Here is a 26,102-nt window from a genome sequence, read left to right as displayed (position 1 = left end):
TAGATGGGGCATGTTGGTCGGTGTGGGCAGGTGGGACTAGTGTAGATGGGGCATGTTGGTCGGTGTGGGCAGGTGGGACTAGTGTAGATGGGGCATGTCGGGCGGTGTGGGCAGGTGGGACTAGTGTAGATGGGGCATGTCGGTCGGTGTGGGCAGGTGGGACTAGTGTAGATGGGGCATGTTGGTCGGTGTGGGCAGGTGGGACTAGTGTAGATGGGGCCTGTTGGTCGGTGTGGGCAGGTGGGACTAGTGTAGATGGGGCATGTTGGTCGGTGTGGGCAGGTGGGACTAGTGTAGATGGGGCATGTTGGTCGGTGTGGGCAGGTGGGACTAGTGTAGATGGGGCGTGTTGGTCGGTGTGGGCAGGTGGGACTAGTGTAGATGGGGAGTGTCGGTCGGTGTGGGCAGGTGGGACTAGTGTAGATGGGGCGTGTCGGTCGGTGTGGGCAGGTGGGACTAGTGTAGATGGGGCATGTCGGTCGGTGTGGGCAGGTGGGACTAGTGTAGATGGGGCATGTCGGTCGGTGTGGGCAGGTGGGACTAGTGTAGATGGGGCATGTCGGTCGGTGTGGGCAGGTGGGACTAGTGTAGATGGGGCATGTCGGTCGGTGTGGGCAGGTGGGACTAGTGTAGATGGGGCATGTTGGTCGGTGTGGGCAGGTGGGACTAGTGTAGATGGGGCATGTTGGTCGGTGTGGGCAGGTGGGACTAGTGTAGATGGGGCCTGTTGGTCGGTTGTGGGCAGGTGGGACTAGTGTAGATGGGGCATGTTGGTCGGTGTGGGCAGGTGGGACTAGTGTAGATGGGGCATGTTGGTCGGTGTGGGCAGGTGGGACTAGTGTAGATGGGGCATGTTGGTCGGTGTGGGCAGGTGGGACTAGTGTAGATGGGGCATGTTGGTCGGTGTGGGCAGGTGGGACTAGTGTAGATGGGGCATGTTGGTCGGTGTGGGCAGGTGGGACTAGTGTAGATGGGGCATGTTGGTCGGTGTGGGCGAGATGGATCGAAAGGCTCGTTTCCACATTGTATCACTCAGTGACTGGGCAGGTTCACAACTTAAACTTCTGACTTGGGGCAAGGCCAACTTTGATGGTGTTAGACAGGAACTGGCAGAAGATGATTGGACTATTGTCCATCCAGAGAGTGGGATACATTATACTCAACCTCGCCCTATGTTTCTACAAAGAGAGTTCAAAACAAGAATATTGCTGTTGGAGTGAAGGGATGACATGGGCCCATGGGGTACCGCAAGGCTCAGTGCTGGGACCCCCGTTATTGACAATATACATTAACGGTTTAGACGAGGGAATTAAATGTGACATCTCCAAGTTTGCAGATGACACAAAGCTGGATGGCAGTGTGAGCTGTGAGGAGGATGCTATGAGGCTGCAGGGTGACTTGGATAGGTTGTGTGAGTGGGCAGATGCATGGCAGATGCAGTTTAATGTGGATAAGTGTGAGGTTATCCACTTTGGTGGCAAGAACAGGAAGGCAGATTATTATCTGAATGGTGTCAGATTAGGAAAAGGGGAGGTGCAACGAGACCTGGGTGTGCTTGTAAATCAGTCACTGAAAGTAAGCATGCAGGTACAGCAGGCAGTGAGGAAAGCCAATGGCATGTTGGCCTTCATTGCGAGAGGATTTGAATATAGGAGCAAGGAGGTCCTACTGCAGTTGTACAGGGCCCTGGTGAGACCGCACCTGGGGTACTGTGTGCAGTTGTACAGGGCCCTGGTGAGACCGCACCTGGGGTATTGTGTGCAATTTTGGTCTCCTAATTTGAGGAAGGACATTCTTGCTATTGAGGGCGTGCAGCGTAGGTTCACCAGGTTAATTCCTGGAATGGCGGGACTGACGTAAGAATGGGTCGACTGGGCTTGTATTCACTGGAATTTAGGATGAGAGGGGATCTTATAGAAACACATCAAATCCTTAAAGGATTGGACAGGGTAGATGCAGGAAAAATGTTCCAGATGTTGGGGGAGTCCAAAACCAAGGGCCACAGTTTAAGAATAAGGGGTGGGCCATTTAGGACTGAGATGAGGAAAAACTTCTTCACCCAGAGAGTTGTGAATCTGTGGAATTCTCTGCCACAGAAGGCAGTGGAGGCCAATTCACTGGATGTTTTCAAGAGAGAGTTAGATTTAGCTCTTGGGGCTAACGGAATCAAGGGGTATGGGTAAAAAGCAGGAACGGGGGACTGATTGTGGATGATCGGCCATGATCATATTGAATGGCGGTGCTGGCTCGAAGGGCCGAATGGCCTCCTCCTGCACGTATTTTTCTATGTTTCTTTGCTCTAATGGGCCGTAGGTTCTGTTTCCATGCTGTGCTTCTTAATTAAACTGAAGGGCGGCACGGTGGCGCAGTGGTAGAGTTGCTGCCTTACACTGTTTAGAGCGCCAGAGACCCGGGTTCCATCCCGACTACGGGCGCTGTCTGTACGGAGTTTGCACGTTCTCCCCGTGACCTGCGTGGGTTTTCTCCGGGTGCTCCGGTTTCCTCCCACACTCCAAAGACGTGCAGGTTTGTAGGTTAATTAGCTTGGTGTAAATGTAAATCGTCCCTAGTGTGTGTGGGATAGTGTTAGTGTGCGGGGATCGCTGGGCGGCACGGACACGATGGGCCGAAGGGCCTGTTTCCGCGCTGTACCTCTAAACTAAACTTTACTTTGTTTTTAGTTCGGTTTACAGAGGTACAGTGAAAAGCTTTTGTGTTGCGCGCTAACCAGTCAGTGGAAGGACAACACATGATTACAATCGAGCCGTCCACAGATACAGGATAAAGGAATAACGTGGAATTCTCTTTAACGTTTATTAGGAGACTTTGAATTAAATTCTTCCAGTCTTTATTCCGAGTACGTTGATTTTGCCTTCTATGCAGGAGGGTCCAGACCTGAAACGTCACCTATCCATGTTCTCCACAGATGCTGCCTGACCCGCTGAGTTACTCCAGCACTCTGTGAAACGTCACCTATCCATGTTCTCCACAGATGCTGCCTGACCCGCTGAGCTTAGGATTTGTTTAGAGATACAGCGCGGAAACAGGCCCTTCGGCCCACCGAGTCCGTGCCGCCCAGCGATCCCCGCACACTAACACTATCCTACACACACTAGGGACAATTAACATTTATACCGAGCCAGTTAACCTACACCTGTACGTCTTTGGAGTGTGGGAGGAAACCGGAGCGCCCGGAGAAAACCCACGCAGGTCACGGGGAGAACGTACAAACTCCATACAGACAGCGCCCGTAGTCGGGATGGAACCCGGGTCTCCGGTGCTGTGAGGCAGCAGCTCTACCCGCTGCGCCACCGTGACACTAATTACTCCAGCAATTTGTGTCTTTTTTTGTAAACCAGCCATTTGCAGTTTCTTGTAACTCCTTTTGTTTTAGAAACATAGAAACGTAGAGAATAGGTGCAGGAGGAGGCCATTCAGCCCGTCGAGCCAGCACTGCCATTCAATATGATCATGGCTGATCATCCAAAATCAGTACCCCGTTCCTGCTTTCTCCCCATACCCCCTGACTCCGCTATCCTTAAGAGCTCTATCCAGCTCTCTCTTGAATGTATTCAGAGAATTGGCCTCCACTGCCTTCTGTGGCAGAGAATTCCACAGATCCACAACTCTCTGGGTGAAAAAGTTTTTCAAGTATGTTTTGGGCAAGAGTTGAAAATTGTCCTGCAAATTAATCCAACCAACCTTGCTTGCATCTAGCTATATACTAAAACTTGAGGAAAACCTTTTTTAGTCAGAGAGTTGTGAATCTGTGGAATTCTCTGCCTCAGAGGGCAGTGGAGGCCAATTCTCTGAATACATTCAAGAGAGAGCTAGATAGAGCTCTTAAGGATAGCGGAGTCAGGGGGTATGGGGAGAAGGCAGGAACGGGGTACTGATTGAGAATGATCAGCCATGATCACATTGAATGGCGGTGCTGGCTCGAAGGGCCGAATGGCCTCCTCCTGCACCTATTGTCTATTGTCTCTTGTTTGTTTGTTTGTTCCTGAACTACAGCCAAAACGGTACATGATAGCACGACAATTATAGGCCCACCTCACTCACCCTCGTCCCTTTGGTGCTAATAGAAAAGGTTTCATTGAAATCGGTGTTATATTTTTAAAGTTATTCACATTTTAAAGTTTAAATCTATCTCCTAGGGGGGGGGGGGGGGGAGGGAGGGAGGGAGGGAGGGAGGGAGGGAGGGGTGGGTGGAGGGAGGAGGTTGAGAGGGATGGAGTGTGGGGGAGCGGAAGGGGGGGAGAGGAAGGGGGGAGGGGAGGGGGAGGGGGGTGGAGGGAGGGGGGGAGGGGGGGAGGAGAGGGGAGTGGGGAGGGGGAGGAAGGGATGCTGCACCAATGCAGGAGAGGTTTGGGCCAAACGGGTCCACTTGGTCTAGTTTTGCATAACTTCCCGTTCGTGAACATACCGGTAAACTGCAGTTCTTTTCTCTCAGATTTCCCAACTAACTCTAAAAGGCAATGTTATGTTGATGTTGATGTTGCCTAACCTGATGCGTAACACACGATACCAGAGAACTGCTTTTCTGTTATTTTCACACGGTATTGTTTGGAGATACAGTATGGAAACAGGCCCTTCGGCCCAACTCGCCCACACCGGCCAACATGCCCCATCTACACTAGTCCCACCTGCCCACACCGGCCAACATGTCCCAACTACACTAGTCCCACCTGCCCATGTTTGGCCCATATCCCTCCAAACCCGTCCTATCCATGTACCTGTCCCAGTTATGCGATTTTTTTAGGCGACTGCCGGCGGTTGTCAAAGTTGTAGCAGAACACCAAAATTTTAGACAATAGACACTAGACAATAGGTGCAGGAGGAGGCCATTCGGCCCTTCGAGCCAGCACCGCCATTCAATGTGATCATGGCTGATCATCCACAATCAGTACCCCGTTCCTGCCTTCTCCCCATACCCCCTGACTCCGCTATCTTTAAGAGCTCTATCTAACTCTCTCTTGAATGCATTCAGAGAATTGGTCATCGGAAACATTGCGAAATCCCCACGCTTACCTGACCATCAAACTGCTGCCTCCAATCTATCTGTCAAATGTCCTGATGGTAAATAAATTGGTTAAACAAAACTATCTTCTGGTATCTTCAAATGCCTTTTCTTAATTTAATATTACGTGCTTCTAAATGCATCTGCGACAACCTAGCAAACCTGGGGACAGCGTGTGACAGACAGTGCCCGCAATAAGCTACCAAACCTGGTGACAAGCCAGCTGTCGCCCAGAAATTTTTCCGTGATGCGCCGAGATCCGTTACGATTCATTGAAGACTCTTCACGATCGTACCTACCCGCGACACCCCGGCAATCGTTCGGCGACAGCCTAACCGCCGGCAGTCGCCTTAAAATAGCCTAAGTGGGACACCCCTTAACTGTTTCTTAAACGTTGGGATAGTCCCAGCCTCAACTACCTCCTCCGGCAGCTCGTTCCATACACCCACCACCCTCTGTGTGGACAAGTTACCCCTCAGATTCCTATTAAATCTTTTCCCCTTCACCTTGAACCTATGTCCTCTGGTCCTCGATTCCCCTACTCTGGGCAAGAGACTCTGTGCGTCTACCCGATCTATTCCTCTCATGATTTAGTACACCTCTATAAGATCTCCCCTCATCCTCTATTCCATGGAGCGCAGGAGGATGAGGGGAGATCTTATAGAGGTGTACAAAATCATGAGAGGAATAGATCGGGTAGATGCACAGAGTGTCTTGCCCAGAGTAGGGGAATCGAGGACCAGAGGACATAGGTTCAAGGTGAAGGGCAAAAGATTTAATGGGAATCGGAGGGGTAACTTTTCCACACAGAGGGTGGTGGGTGTATGGAACGAGCTGCTGGAGGAAGTAGTTGAGGCTGGGACTGTCCTAACGTTTAAGAAACAGTTAGACAGGTGCATGGATAGGACAGGTTGGAGGGATATGGATCAAGCGCAGGCAGGTGGGACTAGGGTAGCTGGGACATTGTTGGCCGGTGTGGGCTAGTTGGGCCGAAGGGCCTGTTTCCATGATGTATCACTCTATGACTCTATAACACAGAGTGCTGGAGTAACTCAGCGGGTCAGGCAGCATCTGTGGAAAACATGGAAAGGTGACGTTTCACAGAGTGCTGGAGTAACTCAGCGGGTCAGGCAGCAGCTGTGGAGAACATGGATAGGTGATGTTTCAGAGTGCTGGAGTAACTCTATAACTTTTTTCACATGGTGAACACACTACTCTAAACGCCTCATTACCAAAGTTTAGTTTAGTTTAGTTTAGTTTAGTTTAGTGATAAAGTGGGGAAATAGGCCCTTTGGCCCACTGAGTCCACGCTGACAAGAGAACACTCCGTACATTAATTCTATCCTCGACACCAGGGACAATTTACCAATACAAACCTGCACGTCTTTGGAAGAAAGGAATTTGGAATGAAATCAGTTTATTTAGACACAGCGCGGAAACAGGCCCTTTCGGCCCACCGGGTCCGACCCTGACCATTTAAAAAAATTTTTTTTTTTAATATATAAAAGTTTTATTCCAAAGAAAAACATACAAACATACTAAGCAAAATGTGATCAAACAAAAGCCGCCTGTATCGGCAGTTTACAAATTAAACAATTATCACATTAAAATCCCGCCATCTCCGTCAACAATACATTCAACCCCCCGCGGCGACCAGCGTTCCCGGAAGACCTCCAGAGTCCCCGTGGACACCGCGTGTGCGTGTTCCCTCTCCAGGGACACGCGGGCACGGACGTAAGCCCGGAACAGGGGTAGGCAGCCGACTTCTGTGAGGCCGTCGACTGCCCGCTGCCTGGACGTGCTGTCCGTACGGAGTTTGTCCGTTCTCCCCGTGACCGTTTGGGTTTTCTCCGGGTGCTCCGGTTTCCACCCCAGGACCTGTTGTGATCTATCCCAGGTTATTGAGAGAAGCAATTGAGGAGATGGCGGGAGGTTTGACAGAAATCTTTGCGTCTTCTCTAGCCACAGTCCAGGTGTCGGCGCCTGGAGTTTAGTTTAGTTTAGTTTAGTTTAGTTTAGTTTAGTTTAGAGATACAGCGCGGAAACAGGCCCTTCGGCCCACCGAGTCTGCACCGACCAGTGATCCCCGCACACTAACACTATCCTACACACACTAGGGACAACTTTACATTCATACCAACCCAGTTAACCTACAAACCTGTGTAGGAAAGAACTGCAGATGCTAGTTTAAATCGAAGATAGACACAAAATGCTGGAGTAACTCAGTGGGTCAGGCAGCATCTGTGGAGAGAAGGAGTTTCCTTGAAAGGGTACAGAGATGATTTACGAGGATGTTGCCAGGACTAGAGGGTGTGAGCTACAGGGAGAGGTTGAGCAGGCTGGGTCTCTATTCCATGGAGCGCAGGAGGATGAGGGGAGATCTTATAGAGGTGTACAAAATCATGAGAGGAATAGATCGGGTACATCGTTTCGGGTCGAGACCCTTCTTCAGACTGAGAGTCACGGGAGAGGGAGACGAGAGATATGGAAAAGTAAGGAGTGAAAACGAGAGATCAAAGAGGACGAGGCGAGGGTCCAGCGGTTCCGTCGATATATACAGGGAGTATTTCCGTGCGTGAACCTTTCTGCGTGTTACCTTCAAGTTACAATAGACAATAGGTGCAGGAGGAGGCCATTCGGCCCTTTGAGCCAGCACCACCATTCAATGTGATCATGGCTGATCATTCTCAATCAGTACCCCGTTCCTGCCTTCTCCCCATACCCCCTGACTCCGCTATCCTTAAGAGCTCTATCCAGCTCTCTCTTGAATGCATTCAGAGAATTGGCCTCCACTGCCCTCTGAGGCAGAGAATTCCACAGATTCACAACTCTCTGACTGAAAACGTTTTTCCTCATCTCCGTTCTAAATGGCCTACCCCTTATTCTTAAACTGTGGCCCCTGGTTCTGGACTCCCCCAACATTGGGAACATGTTTCCTGCCTCTAACGTGTCCAACCCCTTAATAATCTTATACGTTTCGATAAGATCCCCTCTCTTACAACACGTCTTACACCACACTTCCCATTTCACAGCCGACTTGCTTTAGCTCTGCTGGACACACGCATCGGGCAGGTTCGCATTCCACCCATGCCCACGCCCGCGCCTCTCCAAACGTCCTACTGCAGACAACTTCCTGGCGGCATTTTGCGCATTTGTTGGACCAGAAAGCAGCTGCATCAGAGGAGAGGCAGCACCTGGCCATGGAGAAGGTATGGAGTCTTTGCAGTTGTGTTGTGGACAATAGACAATAGACAACAGGTGCAGGAGGAGGCCATTCGGCCTTTCGAGCCAGCACCACCATTCACTGTGATCATGGCCGATCATCCACAATCGGTAACCCGGTCCTGCCTTCTCCCTGTATCCCTTGGCTCCGCTATCTTTAAGAGCTCTTCTTAGCTTAGAATGTCCTAATTCTGCTCCTGTTGCTTACCTTATGATCTTATGACTGGGATCAGGAGAGGGGGAATGAGAAAGGGGTCGGGTGGTTATTTGAATTTGGGGATTTGATTTGGTGAAATCATGCTGTCAGATTGCAAGTAACTCAAATGGAAAATAATGCACATTGTGTGTGGCCTCACCCTGACAATGGAGGATTTGAGTCTCGGAGCAAAGAGGTCCTTCAGCAGTTGAACAGGGCCCTGGTGAGACCGCATCTGGAGTATTGTGTGCAGTTTTGGTCTCCTAATTTGAGGAAGGACGTCCTTGCTATTAAGGCAGTGCAGCATAGGTTCACCAGGTTAATCCCCGGGATGGCGGGACTGTCATATGAGGAAAGATTGGAAAGACTGGGCTTGTATTCACTGGAGTTTAGAAGGATGAGAGGGGGATCTTATAGAAACGTATAAAATTATATAAGGACTGGACAAGCTAGATGCAGGAAAAATGTTCCCAATGTTGGGGGAGTCCAGAACCAAGGGCCACAGTCTAAGAATAAAGGGGAGGCCATTTAAAACTGAGGTGAGAAGAAAAATTTTCACCCAGAGAGTTGTGAATTTGTGGAATTCTCTGCCACAGAGGGCAGTGGAGGCCAATTCACTGGATGAATTTAAAAGAGAGTTAGATAGAGCTCTAGGGGCTAGTGGAATCAAGGGATATGGGGAGAAGGCAGGCACGGGTTACTGATTGTGGATGATCAGCAATGATCACATTGAATGGCGGTGCTGGCTTGAAGGGCCGAATGGCCTCCTCCTGCACCTATTTTCTATGTTTCTATATCCAGTCAGTTCAGTTCAGTTCAGTTCATTGTCCCGTGTACCGAGGTACAGTGAACAGGTTGTGTTGCGCGCTAACCAGTCAGCGGAAAGACAATACATGATCACAATCGAGCCGTCCACAGTGGACAGATACAGGATAAAGGGAATAACTTTTAGTGAAAGAGACAGGGCCGGCACGGTGGCGCAGCGGGTAGAGCTGCTGCCTCACAGCGCCAGGGACCCGGGTTCAATCCTGACTACGAGCGCTGTCTGTACGGAGTTTGCACGTTCTGCCCGTGACCTGCCTGGGTTTTCTCCGGGTGCTCTGGTTTCCTCCCACACTCCAAAGATGTGCGGGTTTGTAGGTAAATTGTCCCTCGTATGTGTAGGATAGTGTTAGTGCAAAGAATCCCACAGATTCACCACCCTCTGACTAAAGAAATTCCTCCTCATCTCCTTCCTAAAGGAACGTCCTTTAATTCTGAGGCTGTGCCCTCTAGTCCTAGACTCTCCCACTAGTGGAAACATCCTCTCCACATCCACTCTATCCAGGCCGCTCACTATTCTGTACGTTTCAATGAGGTCCCCCCTCATCCTTCTAAACTCCAGCGAGTACAGGCCCAGTGCCCACAAACGCTCATCATATTTTAACCAACTCATTGCTGGGATCGTTCTTGTAAACCTCCTCTGGACCCTCTCCAGAGCCAGCACATCCTTCTTCAGGTATGGGGCCCAAAACTGCTCACAATATTCCAAATGCGGCCTGACCAGCGCCTTGTACAGCCTCAGCATTACATCCCTGCGTTTGTATTCTAATCATAGAGTCACAGAGTGATACAGCATGGAAACAGGCCCTTCGGCCCAACTTGCCCACACCGGCCAACAATGCCCCATCTACACTAGTCCCAACTGCCTGCGTTTGGCCCATAACCCTCCAAACCTGTCCTACCTGTCGAACTGTTTCTTAAATGTTGGGATAGTCCCAGCCTCAACTACCTCCTCCGGCAGCTCGTTCCGTACACCCACCACCCTCTGTGAAAAAGTTACCCCTCAGATTCCTATTAAATCTTTTCCCATTGTACTTAAACCTATGTCCTCTGGTCCTCGATTCCCCTACCCTAGGCAAGAAACTCTGTGCGTCTACCCGATCTATTCCTCTCATGATTTTGTACACCTCTATAAGATCTCCCCTCATCCTCCTGCGCTCCAAGGAATAGAGACCCAGCCTGCTCAACCTCTCCCTGTAGCTCACACCTTCTAGTCCTGGCAACATCCTCGTAAATCTTCTCCGAACCCTTTCCAGCTTGACAACATCTTTCCTGCAACACGGTGCCCAGAACTTGGCGGCACGGTGGCGCAGCGGTAGAGTTGCTGCGTTACAGCGCCGGAGACTCCGGTTCGATCCTGACTACGGATGCTGTCTGTACGGAGTTTGTACGTTCTCCCCGTGACCTGCGTGGGTTTTCTCCGAGATCTTAGGTTTCCTCCCACACTCCAAAGACGTACAGGTATGTAGGTTAATTGGCTGGGCAAATGTAAAAATTGTCCCTAGAGTGTAGGATAGTGTTAGTGTGCGGGGATCGCTGGGCGGCGCGGACTCGGTGGGCCGAAGGGCCTGTTTCCGCGCTGTATCTCTAAAACTAAATCTAAAAAAACTGAACACAATACTCTGACTGTGGCCTCACCAACGTCTTGCACAACTGCAACGTGACCTCCCAACATTTACACTCAATACTTTGACTGATGAAGGCCAAGGTGCCAAATGCTTTTTTTGCCCACCCGATCTACCTGCGACTCCACCTTCAGGTACCTACTAGCCCTCTTGGAATAAACACTAGCTGCATTGTCAACGCCATTTGAATTCCTAAATCTTTTCTTTGTTTCAGAACATGAGTGTGATGAAAATAAAAATTGGGGACTTAGACATCGATGATATTTTTGAAAATGTCACTGCGGAATATGACTACATGGATATCGATGGAGACACGTCTCCATGCAACCCAATAGTCCTGAGTTATTCCATCAGCGTTCTCCTTGCGGTCGCCAACAGCCTGGTGTGTCTGCTGGCCGTGATCGGCAACCTGTTGGTGCTGGTCGTCATCCTTCACAACCGCCGCACCATCACGTCCACGGACGTGTTCCTGCTCCACCTGGCCACGGCCGACCTTCTCTTCGCCCTCTCCCTGCCCTTCTGGGCGGTGGACGCGGTGTGGGGCTGGGTGTTTGGTGACGCCATGTGTAAGGTGGTCAGTATGTTGCAGGAGGTGAACTTCTACAGTGGCATCCTACTGCTGGCCTGCATCAGCATGGACCGTTACCTGGCCATCGTCTGCTCCGCCCGCTCGCACGGTCAAGGGAGGCCGCGGCTGGTCAAGCTGGCGTGCGCGGTGGTCTGGCTCTCGGCCCTGCTCCTGTCCCTGCCCGTCCTGTACAAGGGGGAGTTCGCCCACGCCGGCAGGACCCTGTGCTACGAGACCCTCGACGGACAATCGGCCGCCGTCTGGCGAACCGCCACCAGGTTCCTGCGCCACGTGATCGGCTTCCTGTTGCCGCTGGCCGCCATGGGCTTCTGCTACACCGTGACCGTGTGGAGGCTGTGCCAGACCAAGGGCTTCCAGAAGCAGAAAGCCATGAAGGTGATCGTGGCGGTGGTGCTGGCCTTCCTGGCCTGCTGGCTGCCCCACAACGTCACCGTGCTGGTCGACACGCTGGTGAGGAGCGGACTCGTCAAAGACTCTTGCCCCGGACGCCAGCACCTGGACAGGGCTCTGTCCGCCACCCAGTTCCTGGGGTTTCTTCACAGCTGCATCAACCCAATCCTGTACGCCTTCATCGGGGTCAAGTTCAGGAGGAACCTGCTGAAGATCCTGGCCAACGTGGGACTCGTGAAAGGAAAACCCGAGTTCAGGAGATCAGAATTAAAGACTGTCTCCCAACAAACCTCAAGCACCATTTAGACCACTTGGCCAACCTCCCTAGGCTCAGGTTTACTGTTGCCTCGTGTACCGAGGTGCAGTGTACAGCTTTGTTCTGCTTGCTATCCGCATAACACCGTACATGAATACAACCAGGCCAAACTCAAGTCCAACAGGTGGAGCAAAGGGGGAGATACAGAGCGCAGAATATAGTTCTCAACATTGTCACGCATCAGTTCCACAGACAAAGTCCAATGTCCGCAATGGGGTAGAGGTGAATCGGACGGTGCCCCAGCTTATGGAAGGGCCGTTCAGAAGCCTGATCACAGAGGGGAAGAAACTGTTCCTGAGTCTGGTGGTTCGCACTTTCAAGCTTCTGTACCTTCTGCCGGGCGGGAGCGGGGAGAAGAAGGAATGACCGGGGTGGGACATGGACACGGACACGGACACGGACACGGACACGGACACGGACACGGACACGGACACGGACACGCACACGCACACGGACACGGACACGGACACGGACACGGACACGGACACGGACACGGACACGGACACGGACACGGACACGGACACGGACACGGACACGGACACGGACACGGACACGGACACGGACACGTCTGTGATCATGGCGGATGCTTTCCCGAGGCAGCGTGAAGTGTAGATGGAGTCAACACTTCTTTAGGCTTAAGTTTAGGTTCCTTACTGAGGTACAGTGAAAGGTCTTGTTTCGAATGCTATCCAAACAGATCAGATCAATACAATCAAGTCAAATTCAACTTCAATAATAATAGACACAGAGTGCTGGAGTAACTCAGCGGGTCAGGCAGCATCTGTGGAGAACATGGATAGGTGACGTTTCACAGAGTGCTGGAGTAACTCAGCGGGTCAGGCAGTATCTGTGGAGAACATGGATAGGTGACGTTTCGAGTCAGGAACCTTCTTCAGATTCCTTAAAGTGCTAGAGTAACTTGGAACCAGACACAAAATGTCTCCCATTCCTTCTACCCAGCTAACAATGATCTATTCTACAATTTCCTTGATCAACATCCCTTTTGATGTCTCATTTTTCACACCCTACCCTTCTATATCTCGTTTCCCTCTCCCCTGATGCTCAGTCTGAAGAAGGGTCTCGACCCTTTTGGACTACTGGTCCAAAACGCCACAGCGAGACTCCTGACGGGTACCCGTAAAAGGGACCACATCACCCCGATTCTGGCCTCTCTCCACTGGCTCCCTGTACGGTACAGAATCAACTTCAAGCTCCTCCTATTCACGTATAAAGCCCTAAATGGACACTCCCCCCCTACATCAAAAATCTTCTAACCCCCCTCTCTAACTCCAGGTCCCTCAGGTCGGCCGACTTGGGGCTACTCACTATCCCGCGGTCTAGGCTTAAGCTCAGGGGTGACCGCGTTTTTGCGGTTGCAGCTCCTAGACTGTGGAACAGCATCCCTCTCCCCATCAGAACTGCCCCCTCCATCGACTCCTTTAAGTCCAGGCTCAAAACCTATTTCTACTCCCTAGCGTTTGAGGCTCATTGAGGAGGCGCTGTGAACAGTTTGCGTGCTACTGTATGTCTCATTTTTTTTTTTCCATTGGAACCTAATCAGATGTACAGCACTTTGGTCAACGTGGGTTGTTTTTAAATGTGCTATACAAATAAAATTGACTTGACTTGACTTGACTTGACTTGACCCAAAACGTCACCCATTCCTTCTCCAGACACTTCCCAGCTTGATAAACATCTTTCCTTTCACATGGTGTCCAGAACTGAACACCATACTTTAAATGCGGCCTCACCAACGTCTTATACAACTGCAACATGACCTCCCAACTTCTGACTGATGAAGGCCAATGTGCCAAAAGCTGTTAGACCACCCTGCCCACATGCGATTTCATCTTCAAGGAACCATGCACGTGCACTCCTAGATCCCTCTGATCGACAACACTCCCCAGCGCCCTGCTGTTCACCACCCATGTTAGGCGTCCCAAACTGCAACTCCTCACGTTTCTCTGTAATAAATTCCATCAACCATTCCTCAGCCCAACTGGCCAATCGATCCAGATCCTGCTGCCATTCTTCACAACTATCTCCGAGATCTTCGGTTTCCCCCCACACTCCAAAGACATGCAGGTTTGTGGGTTAAACGGCTCGGTCTCAATGTAAAATTGTCCCCAGTGTGTGTCGGATAGTGTAAGTGTGCGGGGATCGCAGGTCGGCGCGGACCCGGTGGGCCGAAGGGCCTGTTTCTGCGCTGTATCTCTAAACTAAACTAAACTAAACTCAGCAGGTCAGGCAGCATCTGTGCTGGAGGGACCAGGCAGGCAAAGTTTCGAGTCTGAAGACTGAAGAGTCTTCTGTCCATTTGCCTCCACAGATGCTGCCTGACCCGCTGAGTTTCTCCGTGACTGCTGTTTATCTTTCCACAGATGCTGAACTCATTTCAGAACGAATGCAGGTTGTTCTGTGTGTGTGCAATGAGGCAGCCACGCCTTCCCTCGTGATATATGTTTTTGCAACATGGAAACTTTAATCAAATAAAATAATGCTTACAGTTACCTTGCCTCAAATGCAAATTCTTGGACCTAACCACAGACTCGCGGTCAGGTTTACCGTCATCTGCACAAGTACACCGATCAGCCAGAACATTATGCCCACCTGCCTAATATGCTGTTGGTCCTCCGTGTGCAGCCCCATACGTAGCAGGGTGCGATGCACTGTGTATTGTGACACATTCCTCCCGTGACCACCATTAACATTTTCTGTGACTTGTGCCACAGTCGACCTTCTGTCGGTTCGGCCCAGACGGGATAGCCTTCGTTGCCCTCGCGCATCGATGAGCCTTGGGCGCCCAACATCCTGTCTGTCGCCGGTTTATGGTCTGTCCCTCCTCGGACTACTGTCGGTCGGTACTCACCACTGCTGACCGGGAGCACCCCACAAGCCTTGCCGTTTCACAGATGCTCTGACCCAGTCGTCTGGCCATAACAATTTGGCCCTTGTCAAAGTCGCTCAGGTCTTTACTCCTGCCCATTTCTCCTGCATCCAACACATCAACTTCAAGAACTGACTGTTCACTTGCTGCCTAATATATCCCACCCCTTGACAGGTGCCATTGTAACAAGATAATCAATGTTAAATGATAGGAGCAGAATTAGAGAGTGGCGCAGCGGTAGAGTTGCTGCCTTCTAGCGAATGCAGCGCCGGAGACTCGGGTTCCATCCCGACTACGGGTGCTGTCTGTACGGAGTTTGTACGTTCTCCCCGGGACCTGCGTGGGTTTTTTCCGGGTGCTTCGGTTTCCTCCCGCACTCCAAAGACGTACAGGTTTGTAGGCTAATTGGCTTGGTGTGTGTGTAAATTGTCTCTAGTGTGTGCAGGATAGTGTTAGTGTGCGGGGATCGCTGGGCGGCGCGGACTCGGTGGGCCGAAGGGCCAGTTTCCGCGCTGTATCTCTAAATTTAAAAATCTAAACTAATTAGGCCATTCGGCCCATCGAGTCTACTCGACCATTCAATCACGGCTGATCTATCTCTCCCTCCTAACCCCATTGTCCTGCCTTCTCCCCATAACCCCTGACACCCGCACTGATCAAGAATCTATATCTCTGCCTTGAAAATACCCACTGACTTGTGGCCTCCACAGCCGTCTGTGGCAAAGAATCCCACAGATTCACCACCCTCTGACTGAAGAAATTCCTCCTCACCTCCTTCCTAAAGGAATGTCCTTTAATTCTGAGGCTGTGCCCTCTGGTCCTAGACTCTCCCACTAGTGGAAACATCTTCTCCACATCCACTCTATCCAGGACGCTCACTATTCTGCACGTTTCAATGAGGTCCCCGCTCATCGAGCAAGCGCCTGGGGAGGGGGGGGCACTGACCCCAGGCAGACCCACCTCCTCGACGTAGGCAGTGGTGGAGCCTTAGTGGTAGTGGGAGCCTTGGCGGCGGTGGGGCCTCGCGATCGACCCGCGGTCAGGGGTCAATGAGCGTGAGGGGGGGAGGGGAAGGCAATGGACAATAGGTGCAGGAGGAGGCCAGTCGGCCTTCACGCCAGCACCGCCATTCACCGTAATCATGGCTGATCATTCTCAATCAGTACCCCGTTCCTGCCTTCTCCCCATACCCCCTGACTCCGCTATCCTTAAGAGCTCTCTCTAGCTCTCTCTTGAAAGAATCCATTCTATCTTTGTCCTGCTCCCTGCCCTGACATCAGTCTTAAGAAAGGTCTCAGCCCAAAACTTCACCCATCCCTTCTCTCCCGAGATGCTGCCTGACCCGCTGAGTTACTCCAGCTTTTTGTGTCTACCTTCGACTTAAACCAGCATCTGCAGTTTTTTTTCCTACACAATAGTCTAAATGCGGCCTCACCAATGTCTTTGGAGTTGATGCGTTGGATGCAGGAGAAATGGGCAGGTGTAAAGACCTGAGCGACTTTGACAAGGGCCAAATTGTTATGGCCAGACGATTGGGTTAGAGCATCTGTGAAACGGCAAGGCTTGTGGGGTGCTCCCGGTCAGCAGTGGTGAGTACCGACTGACAGTGGTCCGAGGAGGGACAAACCACAAACCGGCGACAGGCAGGGTGTTGGGCGCCCAAGGCTCATCGATGCGCGAGGGCAACGAAGGCTATCCCGTCTGGTCTGAACCGACAGAAGGTCGACTATGGCACAAGTCACAGAAAATGTTAATGGTGGTCACGGGAGGAATGTGTCACAATACACAGTGCATCGCACCCTGCTGCGTATGGGGCTGCACACGGAGAATCAACAGCATATTAGGCAGGTGGGCATAATGTTTTGGCTCATCAGGTCATCATGTTTTGGCTGTTCGGTGTATTTCCTCATTGAAATCTGAAGGAAGTCTTGTTTCACACCTTGTGGTTTTTGACATTTGCAAACGTCACTGTGATTACAACACTAAGAAGCAAAGCTGTGGAATCTTGTTTGTCTCAATGACAACAGCTGCCCTTCTCTTTGGTTTAATTTAGTTTAGTTTAATTTAGTTTAGTTTAGTTTAGACACAGTGTGGAAATAGGTCCTTCGGCCCATCAAGTCCACACCGCCCAGCTATCCCCGCACACAAACCATCCTCCCTCCCACCGCCTCCATCTACACCTCACGCTGCCTCGGCAAGGCCAGCAGCATCATCAAGGACCAGTCTCACCCCGGTCACTCCCTCTTCTCCCCTCTCCCATCGGGCAAGAGGTACAGAAGTGTGAAAACGCACACCTCCAGATTCAGGGGCAGTTTCTTCCCGGCTGTTATCAGGCAACTGAACCGTCCTCTCACCAACTAGAGAGCGGTCCTGACCTCCCATCTACCTCATTGGAGACCCTCGGACTATCCTTGATCGGACTTTGCCGGCTTTACCTTGCACTGAACGTTATTCCCTTACCCTGTATCTGTTCACTGTGGACGGCTCGATTGTAATCAAGTATTATCTTTCTGCTGACTGGTTAGCGCGCAACACAAGCTGTTCACTGTACCTCGGTACACGGGACAATAAACTGAACTGAACTTAACAGTCTCTTATTCACAAAATGCTGGAGTAACTCAGGAGGTCAGTCTGAAGAAGGGTCTTGACCTGAAACGTCACCCATTCCTTCTCTCCTGAGATGCTGCCTGACCAGCATTTTGTGAATAAATACCTTCCATTTGTACCAGCATCCGCAGTTATTTTCTTACATTAACAGTCTCTTACACACATTAGGGGTAGTTTTACAGTTTTTATACCAAGCCAATTAACGTACAAACCTGCACGTCTTTGGAGTGTGGGAAGAAACCGAAGATCTCGGAGAAAACCCACGCAGGTCACGGGGAGAATGTACACTGTTCACTGTACCTCAGAACACATGATAATAAACTGAACTGAACTTAACAGTCTCTTATTCACAAAATAGGCCATAGATGCATCCTTCTAAACCTGTCCTATCCATGCATCTAGGCAACAGCCTTTTAAACGCAGCAATGGAAGAACCTCAGCTACCTCCTCTGGCAGCTCGTACTTACGCTCACCACCCTCTGTGAAAACGTTGACCTGTTAACGTTGAGCCTGTTAAATTATTTCCCTCTCACCTTCAATCAATCGCTCAATCAATTGCTCAATCAATCGCTCAATCAATCGCTCAAACAATCGCTCGATCAATCGCTCGATCAATCAATCAATCAATCAATCAATCAATCAATCAATCAATCAATCAATCAATCAATCAATCAATCAATCAATCAATCAATCAATCAATCAATCAATCAATCAATCAATCAATCAATCAATCAATCAATCAATCAATCAATCAATCAATCAATCAATCAATCAATCAATCAATCAATCAATCAATCAATCAATCAATCAATCAATCAATCAATCAATCAATCAATCAATCAATCAATCAATCAATCAATCAATCAATCAATCAATCAATCAATCAATCAATCAATCAATCAATCAATCAATCAATCAATCAATCAATCAATCAATCAATCAATCAATCAATCAATCAATCAATCAATCAATCAATCAATCAATCAATCAATCAATCAATCAATGAATCAAGGAATCAAGGAATCAAGGAATCAAGGAATCAATCAAGGAATCAATCAAGGAATCAATCAAGGAATCAATCAAGGAATCAATCAAGGAATCAATCAAGGAATCAAGGAATCAATCAAGGAATCAATGAATCAATCAAGGAATCAATCAAGGAATCAATCAAGGAATCAAGGAATCAATCAAGGAATCAATGAATCAATCAAGGAATCAATCAAGGAATCAATGAATCAATCAAGGAATTAAATCAATTTATTCACAAAATGCTGGAGTAACTCAGCAGGTCAGGCAGCATCTCGGGAGAGAAGGAATGGGTGACGTTTCGGGTCGAGACCCTTCTTCAGACAATAGACAATAGACAATAGACAATAGACAATAGGTGCAGGAGTAGGCCATTCAGCCCTTCGAGCCAGCACCGCCATTCAATGCGATCATGGCTGATCACTATCAATCAGTACCCCGTTCCTGCCTTCTCCCCATACCCCCTCACTCCGCTATCCTTAAGAGCTCTATCCAGCTCTCTCCTGAAAGCATCCAACGAACTGGCCTCCACTGCCTTCTGAGGCAGAGAATTCCACACCTTCACCACCCTCTGACTGAAAAAGTTCTTCCTCATCTCCGTTCTAAATGGCCTACCCCTTATTCTCAAACTGTGGCCCCTTGTTCTGGACTCCCCCAACATTGGGAACATGTTATCTGCCTCTAATGTGTCCAATCCCCTAATTATCTTATATGTTTCAATAAGATCCCCCCTCATCCTTCTAAATTCCAGTGTATACAAGCCCAATCGCTCCAGCCTTTCAACATACGACAGTCCCGCCATTCCGGGAATTAATCTAGTGAACCTACGCTGCACGCCCTCCATAGCAAGAATATCCTTCCTCAAATTTGGAGACCAAAACTGCACACAGTACTCCAGGTGCGGTCTCACCAGGGCCCGGTACAACTGTAGAAGGACCTCTTTGCTCCTATACTCAACTCCTCTTGTTACGAAGGCCAACATTCCATTGGCTTTCTTCACTGCCTGCTGAACCTGCATGCTTCCTTTCATTGACTGATGCACTAGGACACCCAGATCTCGTTGAACTCCCCCTCCTCCTAACTTGACACCATTCAGATAATAATCTGCCTTTCTATTCTTACTTCCAAAGTGAATAACCTCACACTTATCTACATTAAACTGCATCTGCCATGTATCCGCCCACTCACACAACCTGTCCAGGTCACCCTGCAGCCTTATTGCATCTTCCTCACAATTCACACTACCCCCCAACTTAGTATCATCTGCAAATTTGCTAATGGTACTTTTAATCCCTTCGTCTAAGTCATTAATGTATATCGTAAATAGCTGGGGTCCCAGCACCGAACCTTGCGGTACCCCACTGGTCACTGCCTGCCATTCCGAAAGGGACCCATTTATCCCCACTCTTTGCTTTCTGTCTGTTAACCAATTTTCTATCCATGTCAGTACCCTACCCCCAATACCATGTGCCCTAATTTTGCCCACTAATCTCCTATGTGGGACCTTGTCGAAGGCTTTCTGAAAGTCGAGGTACACCACATCCACTGACTCTCCCTTGTCAATTTTCCTAGTTACATCCTCAAAAAATTCCAGTAGATTTGTCAAGCATGATTTCCCCTTCGTAAATCCATGCTGACTCGGAACGATCCCGTTACTGCTATCCAAATGCTCAGCAATTTCGTCTTTTATAATTGACTCCAGCATTTTCCCCACCACTGATGTCAGACTAACTGGTCTATAATTACCCGTTTTCTCTCTCCCTCCTTTCTTAAAAAGTGGGATAACATTTGCTATTCTCCAATCCACAGGAACTGATCCTGAATCTATAGAACATTGAAAAATGATCTCCAATGCTTCCACTATTTCTAGAGCCACCTCCTTAAGTACTCTGGGATGCAGACCATCAGGCCCTGGGGATTTATCAGCCTTCAGTCCCATCAGTCTACCCAAAACCATTTCCTGCCTAATGTGGATTTCCTTCAGTTCCTCCATCACCCTAGGTTCTCCGGCCCCTAGAACATTTGGGAGATTGTGTGTATCTTCCTCAGTGAAGACAGATCCAAAGTAACGGTTTAACTCGTCTGCCATTTCTTTGTTCCCCATAATAAATTCCCCTGCTTCTGTCTTCAAGGGACCCACATTTGCCTTGACTATTTTTTTCCTCTTCACGTACCTAAAAAAACTTTTGCTATCCTCCTTTATATTATTGGCTAGTTTACCCTCGTACCTCATCTTTTCTCCTCGTATTGCCTTTTTAGTTAACTTTTGTTGCTCTTTAAAAGAGTCCCAATCCTCTGTCTTCCCACTCTTCTTTGCTATGTTATACTTCCTCTCCTTAATTTTTATGCTGTCCCTGACTTCCCTTGTCAGCCACAGGTGTCTCTTACTCCCCTTAGAGTCTTTCCACCTCTTTGGAATAAATTGATCCTGCAACCTCTGCATTATTCCCAGGAATACCTGCCACAATAGCAGCTGGATTATTAGTAATGGTGAGCACAAAACTAATGTGCAGTGGAGTTTATTGTCAGGTGAGGAACAGGTTGAGGGACAGGTACAATGAACATCGTGCTGTCAGCGGTAGCAGTACAGAGACAACACACAGAAACTTAAACTGCATGATTCTCACACACTTGATACAAGGAATGAAACAGAAAATCCATGAAGCATTGAGCAGGTGAGGTCTACCCTCAGCGGAGAGGGGAGGATTGCATATGTCTGTGTAGAAGATGCAGAAGGCTCCCGACCAGAAACATCACCTATCCATGTTCTCCACAGATGCTGCCTGACCCGTTGAGTTACTCCAGCACTCTGTGTCTTCTCTTGCAGGAGATGGTGTTGGACGTTGCTGGAGGCAGAGGGAGCGGGGGATTTGGGGGGGGGAGTGTGGGGAGGCGCATGGATGAAGGGCCATGATCCGAGCAAACAGCGCAGGAGGGTAGAAAGAGCCAAACGGTCCACTCGATTCCTAACGTTGACGTTTCTACCAATCTCTCTTGAAGGTTCCAAACAACCGAGAGACGAGAACATTGTGTAAACTCTGGCTCTTGTATCTGCTGACTGTGGTTCAGCTTTATTGTTGCCACGTGTTATCGAGGTACAGGGAAGAGCTTTGTTCTGCAGCTATCCAAACACACCAGATAACACCGTAGATAAATACAACCAGGCCAAACACAAGTCCAACAGGTGGAGCAAAGGGGGAGATACAAAGTGCAGAATATAGTTCTCAGCATCGTAGCGCATCAGTTCCACAGACAAAGTCCAATGTCCACAATTGGGGTAGAGGTGAATCGGACAGTGCCCTAGCTTATGGAAGGGCCGTTCAGAAGCCTGATCACAGAGGGGAAGAAACTGTTCGTGAGTCTGGTGGTGCGCGCTTTCAAGCTTCTGTACCTTCTGCCGGGCGGGAGCGGGGAGAAGAAGGAATGACCGGGATGGGACACGGACACGGACACGTCTGTGATCATGTAGGCTGCTTTCCCGAGGCAGCGTGAAGTGTAGATGGAGTCAACATCTATTTAGGATCAGGTTCAGGTTTGTTATGAGTCCAGTGACTGCGATGGGGCGTGGGTGAATCGTTCCCCCATTACCAGCATTGGACTTTGCCTTTGTCAGTGGTTGGAAGCCATGTGTGTCATCACCATCTCCAGCCCTCAAATATTGAAGTGTTTAGAAACATAGAAACAGAGTAATAGGTGCAGGAGGAGGCCACTTGGCCCTTCGAGCCAGCACCGCCATTCATTGTGATCATGGCTGATCATCCACAATCAGTAACCCGTGTCTGCCTTCTCCCCATATCCCTTGATTCCACTAGCCCCTGGAGCTCTATCTAACTCTCTTTTAAACGAATCCAGTGAATTGGCCTCCACTGCCCTCTGTGGCAGAGAATTCCACAAATTCACAACTCTCTGGGTGAAGACGTTTCTTCTCACCTCAGTTTTAAATGGCCTCCCCTTTATTCTTAGACTGTGTGGCCCCTGGTTCTCGACTCCCCCAACATTGGGAACATTTTTCCTGCATCTAGCTTGTCCAGTCCTTTTATAATTTTATACACTTCTTGGATACTTTTATTTAAACCATATTCCCAGCACTCACGAGCCTGAACTGTTTTCGAGAGAGGTTACGCAGGCGAGGACTTTAATCCTTGGAGCACAGGAGGATGAGGGGTGATCTTATAGAATTGAATATGATGAGATAGAGAGGTGAAGGCGTAGAGTCTTTTGGCCAGAGTAGGGGAATCAAAAACCAGAGTACATACCCCGATCAGCTAAAACATTATGACCACTGACAGGTGGTGAATAACATTGATGATCTTGTTACAATGGCACCTGTCAAGGGGTGGGATATATTAGGCAGCAAGTGAACAGTCAGTTCTTGAAGTTGATGTGTTGGATGCAGGAGAAATGGGCAGGAGTGAAGACCTGAGCGACTTTGACAAGGGCCAAATTGTTCTGGCCAGACGACTGGGTCAGAGCATCTCTGAAACGGCAAGGCTTGTGGGGTGCTCCCAGTCAGCAGTGGTGAGTACCGACCGACAGTGGTCCGAGGAGGGACAAACCACAAACCGGCAACAGGCAGGGTGTTGGGCGCCCAAGGCTCATCGATGCGCGAGGGCAACGAAGGCTATCCCGTCTGGTCCGATCCGATAGATAGGGTCCATCTTTTGACACACAAGGTGGTGGGTGGATGGAACGAGCTGCTGGAGAAGGTGGACAAAGGAGATATGATCACAACGATTGAGAGATATTTAGACAGGTGCATGGATAGGACAGGGTTGGAGGGGTCTGGGCAAACACGGGCAGGTGGGACTAGTGTAGATGGGGCATGTAGGTCGGAATGGGCCAGTTGGGCCGAAGGGCCTGTTTCCACGCTGTGTCACATTCAGATTTGACACATCCTGACATGGTGCTTGTGCGGAGATTACTAGAAGTCATTTGGAGGGTTGACAGAAATTCTTGTGTAGGAAGGAAATGCTGATATTAATGGGTATTTATCAGGTGGAGATTGACAGATTGTTGATCAGTGCGGGTGTCAGGGGTTACGGGGAGAAGGCAGGAGAATGGGGTTAGGAGGGTGAGATAGATCAGCCGTGATTGAATGGCGGAGTAGACTTGATGGGCCGAATGGCCTAATTCTGCTCCTCGGACGTATGATGCCTTGCTAATCCATGTACTCCAGAGATGCTGAGTTACACAATAGACAATAGACAACAGGTGCAGGAGTAGGCCATTTGGCCCTTCGAGCCAGCACCACCATTCAATGTGATCATGGCTGATCATTCTCAATCAGTACCCCGTTCCTGCCTTCTCCCCATACCCCCTGACTCCGCTATCCTTAAGAGCTCTATCCATGTATTATTTTGGGAGGGGGTTGGGAGGGGGGGGATGGGAATGGGGTTTGGGAGGGGGTTGGGGAGGGAAGTGGTTGGGGGGGGGTTCTAAATGGTGGTGGACGACTGTTGAGAGGCAGAGAATGAGACAGATTTCCTTGATTGGTTTTCTTCGCTTTTCTTTACGAGGCCTATGTGAGCCAGCAGGTTGGCCAGGTTCCTCTTGAACTTCTCGCCGATGAAGGCGTAGAGGATTGGGTTGACGCCGCTGTGAAGGAAGGCTAGGCACTGGGTGGCGGGCACGGCCCTCTCCAGGTGGTTCTGCATGGGGCAGCTGAGCCTGATGCGCCCCAGTCTCAGGAGCATGTCCACTGTCATGGTCAGGTGGTAGGGCAGCCAGCAGGCCAGGAAGGCCAGCACCACCGCCACAATCACCTTCATGGCTTTCTGCTTCTGGAAGCCCTTGGTCTGGCACAGCCTCCACACGGTCACGGTGTAGCAGAAGCCCATGGTGGCTAGCGGCAACAGGAAGCCGATCACCAGGCGGCTAAATTTGGTGCTCACTTTCCACGATTTGTCAAAATCGCCGTCGTGCTCCTCATTGCAGACGGACCGGTCGGTCTCGTATTCGTAGAACTCCCCCTTGTACAGGACGGGCAGGGACAGGAGCAGGGCCGAGAGCCAGACCGCCGCCAACGCCAGCTTGACCATCCACGACCACCCGTGACCGTGCGAGCGGGTGGAGCAGACGATGGCCAGGTAACGGTCCATGCTGATGCAGGCCAGCAGTAGGATGCCACTGTAGAAGTTCACCTCCTGCAACATACTGACCACCTTACACATGGCGTCACCAAACACCCAGCCCCACACCGCGTCCACCGCCCAGAATGGCAGGGAGAGGGCGAAGAGAAGGTCGGCCGTGGCCAGGTGGAGCAGGAACACGTCCGTGGGCGAGATGGTGCGGCGGTTGTGAAGGATGACGACCAGCACCAACAGGTTGCCGATCACGGCCAGCAGACACACCAGGCCGCAGACTGCCGCCGTGAAGCGCTTCATGGCCACAAACTCCCCCGACTCGCACGGACTTGTGTCTGGGTTGTAAACGTATCCTGTGGTCACGTTATCGTTCACGTAGAAAGCCATCGTGATGTCCATGGAAGTTCTTTGAAATAAACAGTAGATGGGAAACACGGGATTAGCGGCAACTTGTGCAATTATTTCCAGAGCAACATACTTTAGATTTAGTGTACCACAAAATGCCGGAGTAACTCAGCGGGTCAGGCAGCATCTGTGGAGAACATGGATAGGTGACGTTTCACAGAGTGCTGGAATAACTCAGCGGGTCAGGCAGCATCTCTGGAGAGAAGGAATGGGTGACGTTGCGGGTCAAGATCCTTCTTCAGACTTTAGGTTTAGGTTCATAAGGGAAAGGTTCACCAGGTTAAATCCCGGGATGGCTGGACTGTTGTATGTTGAAAGACTGGAGCGACTGGGCTTGTATACACTGGAAATCCGAAGGATGAGAGGGAATCTTATTGAAACATAGACATCACAAAATGCTGGAGTAACTCAGCAGGTCAGGCAGCATCCAGGAGAGAGGGAATGGGTGACATTTCGGGTCGAGACCCTTCTTCAGTCTGAAGAAGGGTCTCGACCCGAAACGTCCATCAGTCTGAAGAAGGGTCTTGACACGAAACGTCACCCATTCCCTCTCTCCTAGATGCTGGCTGACCCACTGAGTTACTCCAGCATTTTGTGATACCTTCGATTTGCACCAGCATCTGCAGTTATTTTCCAAAACTTATTGAAACATATAAGATTATTAAGGGGTTGGACACGTTAGAGGCAGGAAACATGTTGCCAATGTTGGGGGAGTCCAGAACCAGGGGCCACAGATTAAGAATAAGGGGTCGGCCATTTAGAACTGAGATGAGGAAAAACTTTTTCATCCAGAGACAATAGACAATAGGTGCAGGAGGAGGCCATTCGGCCCTTCGAGCCAGCACCACCATTCAATGTGATCATGGGGATCATTCACAATCAGTACCCCGTTCCTGCCTTCTCCCCGTACCCCC

The 26,102-nt window shown here is 50.0% G+C and overlaps 2 protein-coding genes across 2 annotated transcripts; one reads left to right on the top strand and one right to left on the bottom strand.

The window, feature by feature from the left end:
• The first annotated feature begins 11,102 nt into the window (after positions 1–11,102).
• Positions 11,103–12,170, top strand: LOC144596129 (C-X-C chemokine receptor type 2-like). The gene has a single exon (XM_078404307.1). The coding sequence runs from the start codon at positions 11,103–11,105 to the stop codon at positions 12,168–12,170; it is 1,068 nt and encodes a 355-aa protein (XP_078260433.1).
• An 11,965-nt stretch (positions 12,171–24,135) lies between these two features.
• LOC144596159 (C-X-C chemokine receptor type 2-like) lies at positions 24,136–25,170 on the bottom strand. The gene has a single exon (XM_078404336.1). The coding sequence runs from the start codon at positions 25,168–25,170 to the stop codon at positions 24,136–24,138; it is 1,035 nt and encodes a 344-aa protein (XP_078260462.1).
• Positions 25,171–26,102: the final 932 nt, after the last annotated feature.

This window comes from Rhinoraja longicauda, chromosome 8, assembly GCF_053455715.1.
Source record: "Rhinoraja longicauda isolate Sanriku21f chromosome 8, sRhiLon1.1, whole genome shotgun sequence".
NCBI classification, from domain to species: Eukaryota; Metazoa; Chordata; class Chondrichthyes; order Rajiformes; family Arhynchobatidae; genus Rhinoraja; species Rhinoraja longicauda.
The sequence above is the reverse complement of the archived record's forward strand: the minus strand, read 5'-3'. Positions and strand labels throughout refer to the sequence as shown.